The sequence below is a fragment of the Petromyzon marinus genome, chromosome 25 (assembly GCF_048934315.1).
Source record: "Petromyzon marinus isolate PM22_M1 ecotype Great Lakes invasive population chromosome 25, UKy_Petmar_22M1.pri1.0, whole genome shotgun sequence".
Taxonomy (NCBI): Eukaryota; Metazoa; Chordata; class Hyperoartia; order Petromyzontiformes; family Petromyzontidae; genus Petromyzon; species Petromyzon marinus.
Genome location: NC_133691.1, coordinates 9,292,924 through 9,307,998, shown reverse-complemented (window position 1 = coordinate 9,307,998; position 15,075 = coordinate 9,292,924). Strand labels below are relative to the sequence as shown.

General features: G+C 54.0%; 1 protein-coding gene across 2 annotated transcripts in view; it reads right to left on the bottom strand.

Moving 5' to 3' along the window:
• Window positions 1–1,472: 1,472 nt before the first annotated feature.
• Window positions 1,473–15,075, bottom strand: part of TEP1 (telomerase associated protein 1) — a 54,859-nt gene continuing 41,256 nt past the window's right edge. Inside the window, exons 40-54 of one of the 2 annotated variants that reach the window (XM_076069682.1) lie at window positions 14,437–14,676; window positions 13,620–13,780; window positions 13,354–13,461; window positions 12,871–12,978; window positions 12,192–12,333; window positions 10,723–10,811; window positions 10,000–10,132; window positions 8,886–9,043; window positions 8,433–8,563; window positions 8,099–8,269; window positions 5,436–5,532; window positions 4,655–4,763; window positions 3,748–3,872; window positions 2,280–2,384; window positions 1,473–2,003 (exon numbers count right to left, since the gene is read on the bottom strand). In XM_076069682.1, the coding sequence (XP_075925797.1) occupies window positions 1,872–2,003; window positions 2,280–2,384; window positions 3,748–3,872; window positions 4,655–4,763; window positions 5,436–5,532; window positions 8,099–8,269; window positions 8,433–8,563; window positions 8,886–9,043; window positions 10,000–10,132; window positions 10,723–10,811; window positions 12,192–12,333; window positions 12,871–12,978; window positions 13,354–13,461; window positions 13,620–13,780; window positions 14,437–14,676 (2,009 nt within the window). In that variant the 3' untranslated portion in view covers window positions 1,473–1,871. Of the gene's footprint in view, window positions 2,004–2,279; window positions 2,385–3,747; window positions 3,873–4,654; window positions 4,764–5,435; window positions 7,612–8,098; window positions 8,270–8,432; window positions 8,564–8,885; window positions 9,044–9,999; window positions 10,133–10,722; window positions 10,812–12,191; window positions 12,334–12,870; window positions 12,979–13,353; window positions 13,462–13,619; window positions 13,781–14,436; window positions 14,677–15,075 lie in introns of those variants that run through there. The other variant, XR_012945308.1, reaches the window with a different exon arrangement.

Here is a 15,075-nt window from a genome sequence, read left to right as displayed (position 1 = left end):
GCCCACTAGACTCACCCTGCCCACTACTCACCCTGCCCACTAGACTCACCCTGCCCACTACTCACCCTGCCCACTAGACTCACCCTGCCCACTAGACTCACCCTGCCCACTAGACTCACCCTGCCCACGAGACTCACCCTGCCCACTAGACTCACCCTGCCCACTACTCACCCTGCCCACGAGACTCACCCTGCCCAACAGACTCACCCTGCCCACTACTCACCCTGCCCACTAGACTCACCCTGCCCACTAGACTCACCCTGCCCACTAGACTCACCCTGCCCACTACTCACCCTGCCCACGAGACTCACCCTGCCCACTAGACTCACCCTGCCCACTACTCACCCTGCCCACGAGACTCACCCTGCCCACTAGACTCACCCTGCCCACAAGACTCACCCTGCCCACTAGACTCACCCTGCCCACTAGACTCACCCTGCCCACTAGACTCACCCTGCCCACTAGACTCACCCTGCCCACTAGACTCACCCTGCCCACTACTCACCCTGCCCACTACTCACCCTGCCCACTAGACTCACCCTACCCACGAGACTCACCCTGCCCACTAGACTCACCCTGCCCACTAGACTCACCCTGCCCACTAGACTCACCCTGCCCACTAGACTCACCCTGCCCACGAAACTCACCCTGCCCACTAGACTCACCCTGCCCACTAGACTCACCCTGCCCACTAGACTCACCCTGCCCACTAGACTCACCCTGCCCACTAGACTCACCCTGCCCACTACTCACCCTGCCCACGAGACTCACCCTGCCCACTAGACTCACCCTGCCCACTAGACTCACCCTGCCCACTACTCACCCTGCCCACGAGACTCACCCTGCCCACTAGACTCACCCTGCCCACTAGACTCACCCTGCCCACTACTCACCCTGCCCACTACTCACCCTGCCCACTAGACTCACCCTGCCCACTAGACTCACCCTGCCCACTAGACTCACCCTGCCCACTAGACTCACCCTGCTCACTAGACTCACCCTGCCCACTAGACTCACCCTGCCCACGAGACTCACCCTGCCCACTAGACTCACCCTGCCCACTAGACTCACCCTGCCCACTACTCACCCTGCCCACTAGACTCACCCTGCCCACTAGACTCACCCTGCCCACTAGACTCACCCTGCCCACTACTCACCCTGCCCACGAGACTCACCCTGCCCACTAGACTCACCCTGCCCACTAGACTCACCCTGCCCACTACTCACCCTGCCCACTACTCACCCTGCCCACTAGACTCACCCTGCCCACTAGACTCACCCTGCCCACTAGACTCACCCTGCCCACTAGACTCACCCTGCCCACACTGACATCGAACACGCTCTGCTCAACACTCCACAATTCCAGTGCCGGTGTTTGTAGCTGCCCTGAGGTCACTCACTCATTTTACCCACCTCACCCATCTCCGTATGAACTACACAGCATCAGAGAATGCACGCGACACAGACACGCATAAGGGTCACCAGTTTAATGCGACTGCCACACCATCGCTCCCGGCAAACACAAGACGTACTCGTAATGCGCGTATAGCTTATTGTTCTCTTTGCATCCTACGTATTCAGTGACCCTACTATTTTAATTAATTATATTTTCCACTCCACCTAATTGCATGCACAAAATTGTACCCAAATTGTCGTAATCAATGTTTACCCAAACACAGCAATCAATCGCACCAATATTTCATCATCCTAACGGTATATACCTCTACACCCGGGAACAGTATATGAAACCATCATGCACGTTTATAGATAGTGCTTACATGTAGTGCATTTGTTTTTATCACGGCACTTGTGAAATGTAATTTCCATTTGAGGTCATTTTTTTACCAAACCCGCGAACACGGAAGTTGCGTTTAGAAGAAAGCGTCATGCAGACGGAGGAAGTAAACTTGTCCCAGGGAATCTCCACACACGACGACCTCGTGACCTCCGCAGGCCACGGTCCTCATGCAGGTGACGGGCCCGCTGCACACGAACACGCCCAGCTGCACAAACACGGCGACGGCGCAAGGAGGGACAGAACAGTCGCAGCGATCACTGAACACGGTCGCTGAGACCTGCACAAAGCGTCAAGCGGCCAGCAGCGAACAGCACTACCGAAGCTGCAACAGATAAGAGCGAAGAACAACGCTTCCGAAATCGGATAAGGTCGTGATAATAACACTGCGGTCAAAACACTTCTAAATGATCGTCGCTCATTCACTTTCCAAACGTTGCCTCCTCGACTATTCCTGGCTCTGTCCACCCAGATAGCCTTTTACCTGGCGGAGGTCAGGCAGAGACCAGAGCTTGACGCTGTGGTCCAGGGAAGCTGTTGCCAGCACGGAGCCTACGACGTAGACCCCGGTCACATCGGCACCGTGCACCTGCAGGCGACATTTGCGGCGGCGTCAGTCACGGAGGGCGGCGCTTCACGACGTTAAACGGACAAACGCAGCCGAGGCCGTGATCTGACAAAATACAAAACGGCACGAATTTGAACACACCGGCAGACTACACAACGCACGCCGGTGTGCAGCACTGCGTGTACACAAACCTCTCAGCCTCGTCCAGACCACGAGCTCAAACGGAACTGAATGTATGTGATGATGTGGCCGCGGCGGTCTAATGACGAAATGCCCGAGCGTTGAGTTCTTTTGAGCTGGTGGTCTGGATAAGGCTGGAAGCGTTCTGTACATGCAATCCTGCACACCTTTGTTGTTATATATATATAATTTCTTCCAGCCTTCGTTCATTTGTCCATTGTGATGTGGTTTTTGTTAAATCATAATTAACAGATTTGAATTCAAATACAGTGAAACATTGGAATGCAAGTAACTTGGTCTGCGAGTGTTTTGCAAGACGAGAATTTTTTTTAAATAAATAAGAATTTGATAAACGAGTGATGTCTTGCAATACGAGCAGCAAGTGCACAGTATACGCTTTGTCTGCCGAGCATCACGTGATCACAACTGAGCCAATGGTTCTTCTCTTTCTCTCTCTCGCTGCGGGATTGTGGGTAATCATCTCCCATGCTCGGTCTCAGTCGGCGTGCCTCACTCGTATAGTCAACATCCGTGCGAGCGTATACTGTTTACTATAGTACTATAGTGTTGTGACCACGTGTATACTGTTTACTACAGTATAGTGTTGTGACCACGTGTATACTGTTTACTATAGTACTATAGTGTTGTGACCACGTGTATACTGTTTACTACAGTACTATAGTGTTGTGACCACGTGTGTACTGTTTACTAGAGTACTATAGTGTTGTGACCACGTGTGTGTGCATAAAGCATTTTATTTATTTTGTGTCCAAGTGTAGTGACTGTTCTTTAGTAACTGTACTGCAAGTGAAAGTCGTCCTACACAATAACCCTCCTCCTCCTCTCTATCGTCTCCCTCACACCAGCCACGATTAAATGTAATTAATAAATTTGATTACTTTATATTAAATAAAAATAATACAAATATAAAAAGGTATTTTGTATTAATAATTTTTATTTGAATACAGTATTTTTGAGTTGTGGAACGAATCACCTGAGTTTCCATGCGCTTTGATGTACGAGTGCTTTGGATTACGAGCACGTTTCCGGGACGAATTATGCTCGCAAATCCAAGGTTTCACTGTATTCCACAGAAAATGTAAAACTCCACACAAGTGGAGGCTGCGATTGACAATTAAAATGCACAAGGAGCCACACGCGCGTTACGAGAGCGGCCTCGAACCTCACGCAACCAGGAACTCACCCGCTGCGTCCGGGAGACAAAGCCAGCAGCACTCCCACCACCACCACCATGCGGACCGGCAACCACCCGGGCAGCCGACCACAGCTCCAGGTTTCCCCGGGAATCCCCACAAGCCCAGTGGGGACCTTGAACAAAGGAGAGAAGCGCCGCTAATAACCCGGCTCAACACGCTGATGAACGCAGCTCAACACGCCGATTAACAAAGCTCCATGCACTAATCCGGCCATCTGGCTCGGTGGTAGAGCGAGCAGCTGACATTCGGGAGGTTGTGAGTTCAAACCTTGGTTGGGTGTCGGCTTAGCACATCATCACTCAAAGTACCTGCCACAAATGAACCACAACACCTTGCTCTCGTTAAGGAGCATAAACCATCACGTGAACTCCGGTCAGCCTCGCAGCGACTTTTGGCTGGGCCATCGAAGAGAGACGGTTACCGCATCGCGCGCTTTCGGATGCGCTTCTGCGGCCGTCTGGAACGCTCTTCCTTCCGATATTAGGAAGCCACTGGAGCTGTGCACTTTAAAATAATCTAGATTTAAAACGAATTTCTTTAAGAAAGTGTTTAGTTTGTGGTCCTAATACCTCTGCACCTCCAATTAGCACAATTGGCTACGTACGGTACGAAAGAAGTTCAACATACATGGGACACGTAAAATATGTCCCAGATTAATGTAGGAAGCCAGTACTAGCCGTTGTCCAATACAGACACGAAACCCCACCAAAGCATTGGTGACGTGTTACTGGCGCTGACTCGTTTAATGTGGAAATTTGAAGTTGTCAGCTAAAATGTAATTTTAAATACAAATCGCGTAACGAGACCTCATTCACATCACATCCCTCGCACGGTAATGGCAATGAAGATGATGCTCATAGCTGGAACACGTGGAGCGTGCGCGTGCACACGTGCCTCCCTGCAGCTGCACGAAGCCGGCGTGGGAGAGCCACGCGCCAGGTTCCCCAGCAGGCAGGGAACGGGTGTGCGACTCCACGAGCTTCAGGGAATTCTGGGTAGCTCTCTGTTCACAAAAGTAGACAAATCAACCCCACGCAATCATTCATACATTTGGCGTTTGTACCACGAGGGTATCACGAAGGCGAAGCTAGATTCTGCCAACAGGGGACGATGGTTGTGATGTGTTTTTTCCCCTGATTAAGTAATTTGTTGCAGGTAACGTTCAATCTTGGTAAATTTGAAGTGTGACGCCACCACGCAATAACCTACCCTAGTCTTGAACGACGTCACAGGAACGTTAACGTCCGCTGTGAAGCACACGGCACGTGGTGTTTACAGTTAACGCACTCACAGTATTAACCAGGGCGGATGCTGGGCTCGAACCACGAACCTCTGCAACAGTGCAGATATGTGTGTGTTACCAGTGTAGATATGTGTGTGTGTGTTACCAGTGGAGAGATGTGTGTGTGTGTGTGTTACCAGTGTAGATATGTGTGTGTGTGTGTGTTACCAGTGGAGAGATGTGTGTGTGTCACCAGTGTAGAGATGTGTGTGTGTGTTACCAGTGGAGAGATGTGTGTGTGTGTTACCAGTGTAGAGATGTGTGTGTGTGTTACCAGTGGAGAGATGTGTGTGTGTGTTACCAGTGGAGAGATGTGTGTGTGCTACTAGTGTAGAGATTTGTGTTAACAGTGAGTGTAGTGATGTGTGTGAAACCAGTGTGTGTGTGTCTTACCAGTGTATAGATGATGAATTCTTCTGGGCCAGCCACTCCGCACACCTGCCACAGGTCTGGACCACTTGGAGATATTCCCACAATCCATTGCGCGGAACTGTAATTGTGTCAACAAGCACACACACGCAAGCACTCACAGAGACACAGAGACACGCACACACGCACAAAGACAAACACAAACCAACAAATCCGCATGTGCACGGGCACATACACACACATGTACACACACACGTGTTCAGACACCCGCTCACACATGTACACAAAGACAAAGATCCTCCGTACAGCCTGGTTTGTTAGCGAGCACCTATGAAGGCCGGCACGGCACACGAGGGGGTGGGTGGCAAGCACCACGTTCGGCAGCCTTTGTCTCCCCAGTTGTGATGTTTACACACCGCACCAGGTACTAATTTGAGGCCGAGTTGACTTAGGGGAGGACTAGTACAGATAATAGGCACCGGTGTTAGCCATGAGCGGGAATCGAACTCGGGTCGCCGAGTTCGTAGCGCAGCGTGCCAATTGCCACACTACCGCTCCGCAAAGACACACAAAGAGAGATATATACACGAAACAAGTTAGCATTTGAGTTGAATGATTTAACAAGACTAAATGTGGATACGTGCTTACAAAACTTAGAGGTTATTTTAAATGGCCCTAAGATCAATAAATGCACGTTGTAATTTAAATATGTGAGAGTCGGTGAGCTCATTATTTATTTTGGAAGGTGGACGGGAGGGGGGGATAGAACTGCGCAAACTGGCAGCAGCAGCAGGTTAACGTGTTCATGCGGAGCGGTGCCACCGTTCAGCAGCAGCAGCAGGTTAACGTGTTCATGCGGAGCGGTGCCACCGTTCAGCAGCAGCAGGTTAACGTGTTCATGCGGAGCGGTGCCACCGTTCAGCAGCAGCAGGTTAACGTGTTCATGCGGAGCGGTGCCACCGTTCAGCAGCAGCAGGTTAACGTGTTCATGCGGAGCGGTGCCACCGTTCAGCAGCAGCAGGTTAACGTGTTCATGCGGAGCGGTGGCACCGTTCAGCAGCAGCAGCAGGTTAACGTGTTCATGCGGAGCGGTGCCACCGTTCAGCAGCAGCAGCAGCAGCAGGTTAACGTGTTCATGTGGAGCGGTGCCACCGTTCAGCAGCAGCAGGTTAACGTGTTCATGCGGAGCGGTGCCACCGTTCAGCAGCAGCAGGTTAACGTGTTCATGCGGAGCGGTGCCACCGTTCAGCAGCAGCAAAAGCAGCAGCAGCATCACCTCCACCACCCGAGGGTGGACTCACTTTGGCACTCTACAAACATCGGTCAGCATGACAGGCAATGGGCAGGGAACCGGCTGACGCTCCTGGCTGGCGCTCCTGGCTGGCGCTCCCGGCTGCTGGGTGGCTGCTGCCCTTACGGTCGACCGGCTTCTCGTAGAGACGTGAATGAGGCCAATTGTCTTCTCACTTATTTTGTGACTTGTATTCAAAGACGGATTCTCCACTATGGCGTAAATTATTATTCTGCTAGGACCTTTTTATATAATGGGGGAGGGTCATTGCCTATAAACATTTGGGCCGTTGCTTGATAAGGCTGGCTGTCATCACCGGCGAAACGTCGTACTCGAATTGTAAATGTTGCGGGTTCACTCTCCAACACAACGGTGTGCTGTACCAGTAACTAATTGGCATGTTTCGTTTCCATGACAACCCTTACTAATTGGCTGTGTCAGGTGGTGGCGGGTTTAACGACACATTCATAGTTGCGTGATCTACTTATGTACAACGGGCGGCTCATGGTCTCTTATTGAGCACCATTGAATGTACCAAAAACGGAAACTGAGCATGGCCAACAATTCTGTAGGATGGCGAGTGTCGCGTGGTGGCTGGAGGAGCGATGAAGCGGGGAAACGTCAGGGGTTGTCCATGGGCCGGAGCAGGCTCGGGTAGCACATTGCAACATCAAACCAGAGACACGAACACCACTGAGACACAACACGCGTACGGTGCAGGGTACGGGGTGAACACAACGTGAGCCAGGCAGGGCGACAGCTAACGCTCGCGCTGCCGACATCGGAGGAAGTCCATGGCCCGACCGCACAGGGGTCGACGGGAGGATGCCGCAACTCCTTGCTGCAGCCCCGAGTCCCCTCCCAGGAGGAGGCAGCAGTCACACGCGGACCCCTACGAGCGCCACAGACCTGCCAGATCGCGGGCACAGTGGACTCTTACCCCCTCACCGCACCTCACGCCGTGCCGAGCCAAAGTCAAATACTGAGTGAGCACGGGGACTGTCCCAGAGCCACATGAGGACTCCCAGCTCTTGCCACCGGCCGAAACAAGCGTCCCCAGGTGGTGCCTTGGCTGCAAAAACTCGGCGGAGCGCTCGGTGTGGTAAAGTTAACTACCTCGCCTGGTATGCAGGAGGTCGTGGCATTGATTTCGACCCTGACGCCTGCTGTCTCTTTCCCCGTGGTTACGAGGAATTTTCTCCGGGTCCTCCGGTTTTTCCCCTCTACATTTATAAACACGCTTTTAATAGTATTTGCTTGCTATAAATTCCCACGTGATAAGCCACTTCGTTGAGATATCTCTTGTGGCCAGGTCACTTTTGAAAAAGAGCTAGATAGCTCAGTGGGGCCTTATCTGGTAAAATAAAAAAAAATATTTTAAGCAGTAGGCCCCCACCGTGTGGTCCTCCTGGCGGTGATGGAGAGGGGCCTGGAGCTGAGCAGCAGCGCCTGGCCCGCGGCGTCTCCTGCCAGGACGGCGCCGCCGTCGCCACCCCCTCCCTCGCCGCAAGCCTCCCACGTGGCGGCCATCGACACGAGCGGAACCTCGACTTCCAAGCTGTGCAAGCTGGGTTCCAGCGCAGAGAGGAGAGGAGCCACAGCCGTTACCGCTCCGCCGCAACAAATTGACCGATTAGATGCACAACGTTTCGCTTGAAACTACGCCAAGCACCGCCGGGACAAGATCCAGAAAGACTTACAGCGAACGCTTACAGAGCACGCTCGCTTACCGGCATAACACCTCCACACGGTCCCCTGGCAGTATCCTCCAGCAGCACACCTGTCGGTCCATTCCTGCCGTCAGGAATGTTTCATCCGTCCGCTCCGGGAAGCACACGCAGCTCACTGCTCCGTCGTGAGCCTGCGGGCACCGGCGCACACAGCCACCACCGCCACCACGATCACCACTACTCGCTCCCGGTTTGCAACATTCTAAAAGTTCTCATAATGATGCACAGCTGGCCTGGAGCAAACTGTCCACGAAAGGAAATTCCTGCCCTCTCATCGTCCTCCTCTTAACTGCCGCTACGCAGTTAAGATTTCTGTCTCTACCAACTGTCTTCACTTCAAGGTCTGTGCGTCTGTATATTTGCCTTGTGTTGATGTCTGCGTGCCCATGTGTGTTGTTAATTATTGTATTTCACTGACCGCGGGTCGCGCGGATGCTCCCCGCAAGCCCTCACCTGCACCGCTGCGCTTGGGGCGAGCGCGGGGCCCGAGCAGCGGCTCCACAGCAGCACGTGGCCGTCCTCAGCCCCCGACACCACGTGACGCCCCCCCGGGGACGCCTGCACTGCCGTCACCGCGCGCTGGTGCCTGCAGGGCAGCGTGCTGGCGGCGGCTACAACAGCAACAATGCGCCATGCAACACGTACATGCACAGGCACACGCGCACGCAAACGCACGCGCACACGCCCGTGACTCGTCAAGTCTCCACGAATGAAAATGGCCGTTAAACCCGGAATCCGGTCAGGAGGCAGAGCGAGAGCCCCACAATCAGAAGGTTGCGAGTTCAACTCCTGGCTGGGGGTTTGCTCAGCCCATTATTCCTCCAACTCTGAGGTTGCTAAGGTGAGGAACACTTTGTGGGGAAGTCAACAATGGTTTTCCTATGGATGAACGCACCCCCGTCAGAGGAATGTGGAATTTCCACCACCGGCTCCAAGATCTGAACGTAGATGACCGCCGCCTCAATCCTCACTCAAGAAGGAAATCACTTTCACGACTTTATTTTGAATGCATTTCTAAATTACCGGCAGGTATTTGGCCAAAGCCAATTTACAACCTCTAAAATACATCAACGGAATTCGGTGTTTTGTACACCTTTAAAGCACAACGGTATATCTAGACACTGGAATGTCGACCAGAAATGCTATTCGAATTGCCTACATGGTGTCACCTGTGCAATAGCCATGTGATTTGGCACAAGGAAGGAAGAGACGGCAAGATAAAGAGGTTATCAATTCTAGGTTCACTCCAACGCTGTCCTCTGGACAGTCCGGTCCCTTCACCTGATGAAGGCCACTTGTGTTGTGGCCGAAACGTCGTGAATTTTTTTGTTGTTTTATTTTTTACCTACGTGACTTTACCGAATAAAACCAAAGAGTAAAGATAAAGAGGCATCAACAACACTGACCCACAATACCGTGAATGCTGTGCACGCACGATTCACGGTGGCGGTGATGCAACGTGGGGTCCCCGTTCACCACCCGGCCTCCATGATCGCGATGAACAACTGTCGGAATGCCCAACCCTGACCAACCAGGGTGGGGTGGATGGGGAATGCCCGCGTCTCACCGGGCAGAATACGGAGTTGCCACATCTTGACGGAGCCATCCTTGGAGGCAGAGAGGGCGTAATTGGAGAGTGCTGTTACAGCCAGAGCCTGCACTGGGCCTGAGTGTTCGCTCAGAGACGCCAGCTCGCTGCCCTGAGGCCGGACAAACATCCGGTGGGAGGGGGGAGCGTGGTTACAGCCTCAGTGCACACAATATCGCTGACACGTTCTCCTCTCTGCCAGATCGCGCTGCAGCTGCATTGGAGATTCGCAGCGGCCTCCGAGATCTGCCCTGATGGTCCCCCAGCGTCTGCTCTCAGGTCTGCTGTGCCATTGAATGGGCACGAGAAGGCGTTCTCGAACACAGCGTGATGCACTGCTCGCTACAGAGTTCTGCGACGCTACTGCGTGTGAGTAGACAAGCGCGCCACGGCCAGGCAGGGCGAGCGACGCGTGGCCAGGCAGGGCGAGCGACGCTTGGCCAGGCAGGGCGAGCGACGCGTGGCCAGGCAGGGCGAGCGACGCGCGGCCAGGCAGGGCGAGCGACGCTTGGCCAGGCAGGGCGAGCGACGCTTGGCCAGGCAGGGCGAGCGACGCGTGGCCAGGCAGGGCGAGCGACGCTTGGCCAGGCAGGGCGAGCGACGCGTGGCCAGGCAGGGCGAGCGGCGCTTGGCCAGGCAGGGCGAGCGACGCTTGGCAAGGCAGGGCGAGCGACGCGCGGCCAGGCAGGGCGAGCGACGCACCATGAGTGGGGCCCAGATCCGCACGGTGCCGTCGTCGCTGGCGGAGGCCGCACGCAGTGCCTCGGAGAGCGCCTCCCCCGGCCGCTTCCCTGTGAGGCACCGCGGTATCGAGCACGGTCAACAACTTGGCGGGAAAAAAAAACATCGCAAAAAGTTTACGTTTGACAATAGAAATTCGGCTCAATTGAGCAGTGAGGCAGTGCTCATTTCCCCTTTACAGCCCTGACCAAATGGTGGAAATTCCAACGTACTGTTGACTTCTCCACAAAGTGGAACTTATTTTATCAACCGCAGAGGGATGACAGAGTGAGTTAACCCCCAATCAGGATTTGAACTTGCAGCTTTCCACTTGCAAGCCACTCGCTTTACCAAACAGATTTTTTTTAAACTCCTTTCAATATCCCACGAGATGAAACCGAGTGAGGTAATTCCAGAGCAACCTCGTGTGGTGTTAACGGCCCCCAACGTGGTCCAATCGGTGCCACAGTAGTCACCACTATCAACCATGAGCCACAAGGGCCATGTGTTTGTTAATAAGGAAAATAACAATAATAATAATTTAGAATAATTTTTCAATCCACTAGTGGATGAAGGCCTCCCCACTACTTTCATGTCACGGGGTTGTTTTTATTATACTGCACCATGCTGGGCATTGCAGTTTGGCGAAGAGGAGGCGGGCCGAGCACTGGTTCAAACGTCGGTGATCGGGTTCGTAGAGAAGTGCGCTAACTGATGTGTCAATACTCCTCTCCTTGTGCTTAGTTGTGGGGAGCAGGTAGGGCAGCGGTTAGCGCTGCGGTACGAATCCAGTGACCCGAGTTCGATTCCCGCTCACGGCCAACACCAGCGATGATTATCTGAACCGTTCCTAGGCCTCTCCTAGGCCGACTCGGTCCCAAATGAGTACCTGGTGCGGTGTTAAACATTCAACAACTAGGAAAACAAATGTGACCGGGTGTGGTGCTGTCCATCCACCCCCTCGTGTGCCGTGTCGGCCTTCATAGGTGCTACTCGCTAACAGAACTTGCCCCTATAGTTTGTAAAGCCTATACAAAGGGATATTTGTCTTCGTTATTTTTGGCTGAGATGTAAGAAACAGATTGCATACGGTGCACATGGCACACAATGCACACGTGCACCGTATGAACACAACACTGTCAGCCTTGACACATGATGTAAACCACCAGTTACTGAAGAAAATGCACTGTCGTTATATTCTCTTAAATTACCAACAATAAATTGAGTGAATGTGATTAATGAACAGGAACCAGTGAGACAGAGACAACTGTAGACTGGTTTCGTCCTTATTGGGATTCATCGGGAGAGTACACTGATGAGATGGGTTTGCTCGAGATGGGTTTTCTCGTCATTCACAAATTCGAACAAAATACGCAGCGGTAGCAGCGGCAGCAGCGGCAGCAGCAGCAGCAGCAGCGCGAAGTTCGGCGTTGGGCCCGGGTGCTGCCCACCTGCACCCTGCTGCTGCTGCTGCAGCCAGACCCAGGCGCCGTTGATGCGCTGCGCGTGTGCGGGGATGCACGCCACCTCCTGGCCCGAGCAGCGCCACGCACGGAGCTCCCCATCGGAGCTTCCCGAGAGAATCACCCCGTCCTGGAAAGGAGGAGGACAACTTCAGAATGAGAACAACCAGACTCGATCCAACGGGAGAAACATCTCGACTAACGGCAGAATCTCTCCCCGTGTGCCCGTCAGGTCCTTGAGTGATCACCAGGGATGCCCAGATCTTGTTGCCAACGATTGCTTCCTGGTTGCAAGATTTGTGACAATTGCTCTTCAACTTGCCGGTGAGTGAGCGGAGACAATAACAATTGGTGCATTAAACGCTCGTACACCATGTGACAATTTTATTTGTTTGGCCATGTTGCGTGGTGGAGGGTTGTATGGAATACCCAAACACACCATCCGTCGTAGTACTGGCAAAGGATGTCTCATAATACACCATCCATCGTCACATCCGCACCACGTTCAACCACCACACTGCAGTTCACCAGCAGACTTGCGTTTTCCTTCGCACTGCTCCACTTTGGACTTCCCTCCCAACTTCTCTTTTCGCCAAGCTCGTACGATAACGTTGCTCAATTCCAGAGATGCTTTGGTCCTTCGGGGGCCTGGGCTCAGCTTACTCACCGTGACGCTCACGCAGTTAACAGAGCTCTGGTGGCCCCTCAATTCTCGCTGCAGGTGGCCCGTGCTGGCATCCCACACCTTCACGGTGCAGTCGTTTGAGCAGGACACCTGGAAAACGAGAGGGGGAACCACGCGGCGACACAAAGGCGACGCCTCGAGCTGACAACAACAACACGGCGCTTCCAGAGCTTCCCCTGGAAATGCCTCCAAGGCCACCGATAATTATATTGATGATAATAAAAAAATATATTATTATTTCATCTCAAACGTGTGAGGGTGGCACGCTCACAAACAGCGGGCGAATGCACGGCTCCCATCGGGCCACAGTGTTCTCAGCCAGGGCGCTGTGCGCGCAACGCAGTGGGTCACATGACACGCGAGGCAACGCGTGGGAGCGGTGCATTCCTGCCGAAAGCGGAACGGCGCCATCGCGCGTCGTTAATTCCAAACGACGCAGGCGGCAGACTCGCGCTGAGGACTTACCACGGTTTCCCCGTCGCGGTCCCAGTGCACGCCCGTCACCCAGTCGCCGTGGGAGCTGGGCACACGCAGCCGGGCCCGGGAGGCTTGCACCTCCCAGAAGACCAGGCTCTGCGTCCCACACGCAGCCACACGGTCACATGGCCACACGGTCACATGGCCGCACAGCCACGGCCGCACGGCCGCACGGCCACACTTTGACTTCTAATGACACGGCCACACGGCCATGCACTGCTCGCGGCTGCGCTGGGATTGCGATTATTCCATACCCGGTCCTTGCTGCCCGTGAGCAACTGAGAGCCGTCGGGACTGAAGCAGCAGCAGGTGACGGCTCCCTCATGACCCCACAGCACGCCGCTCGGGGCGCTCGTCGCCTCACCCTGGCCGCCGAGGGCCTCCCCGATCGGCCACAGCACCACCATGGCGTCGTCTGCGGAACGATGCGCAGAGCGCGAGGCAACGGCGCCGTTTCTACGGTACGTGTGTGTAGTATTTGTGTCCGGTATATTTTCCATATGCATTATACTCATTGGAAAAAAAAATTGTAATACATATGGAACTATTGGGGATCATATTCTTTGGGTCTTTCGGTAAAGTCACGTAGATAGGTTCAAAGAAAATAACAAACTACGGTCGTCATCAGGAAAAGGGACCCATTTTCCTGATGACGACCGCTTGTGTTGCAACCGAAACGTTGCAGCTTTTAGTTATTTACTTTCTTTGAACCTATCTACGTGACTTTACCGAAAGACACAAATAATATGATTTCCTGCAGTCACAAAAGCTTTAAGTCAAGATCTAACTATTGGGGATTTAGAAGCGGTAGTCTGTACATAGACAGGACGCGTGCATTTCACATGTAGGTACCCCACCCAAGTTCATACAGCGCGGGCTCCGATCGACGTTCTGGAAAACGGCTCAGGGCCGTGAACGGGAGATGAGCACCGCATCAGCACTCAACTGGGCAGGGAATCACTTTGGCTTCTACTGGCAACGTAAAGCGCACGGGAGTCACGTGACTGCGGGACCTCAACCGACGTTGGCGCCCGGGGCGGCGCGAGGGGTGGACGCAAGAGGAACGCGCACCGGAGGCGGCGGCGAGGAAGCGGTCGGAGCAGGCGAGGGCGCGCACGGCGCCGCTGAGGCCCTGCAGCGTCCGGTTCAGGGTCAGGGCCGCCGCGTCGCCCAGGGCCTCCTCGCCGCTGAGCCGCCACACCTTCACGGAGCCGCCCTCCGAGCCGGACGCCAGCGCCGTGCCGCCAGCGTCCAGCAGCCACACGACGCAGTGCACCGCGTGCGGGTGGGCCTGCACCTCCACGGTGATGCCTAGCAAAGACAATAGGTCCCCCGTGGAGCCTTTAACACACTGAGGGGGCAAGTGCTGTTCACGAGCACCTGTTAAGGCTGGCGAGGCGCACGAGGGGGTGGGTGGCTAGCACCAGACCCGCCTTTCTTTGTCTCCCCAGTAGCGATGTTTAAACATCTTACCAGGTACTCAATTAAGGCTGAGTCAAGCTAGGGAAGGCCCAGGACCGGTTCAAATATTGGCCAATGTTATTCGATATGAGCAGGATCGAACACTGGTCGCAGGGTTTGCAGCACAGTGCGCTAACCACTGCACCATCGCTCTCCACAACAAACCAAACAAAGATCCCCCATAGAGCCTTAACAAACACATTGCGAGGTCATGCACAATCAGTGTTCACTTTCATTAGATCATTGCGT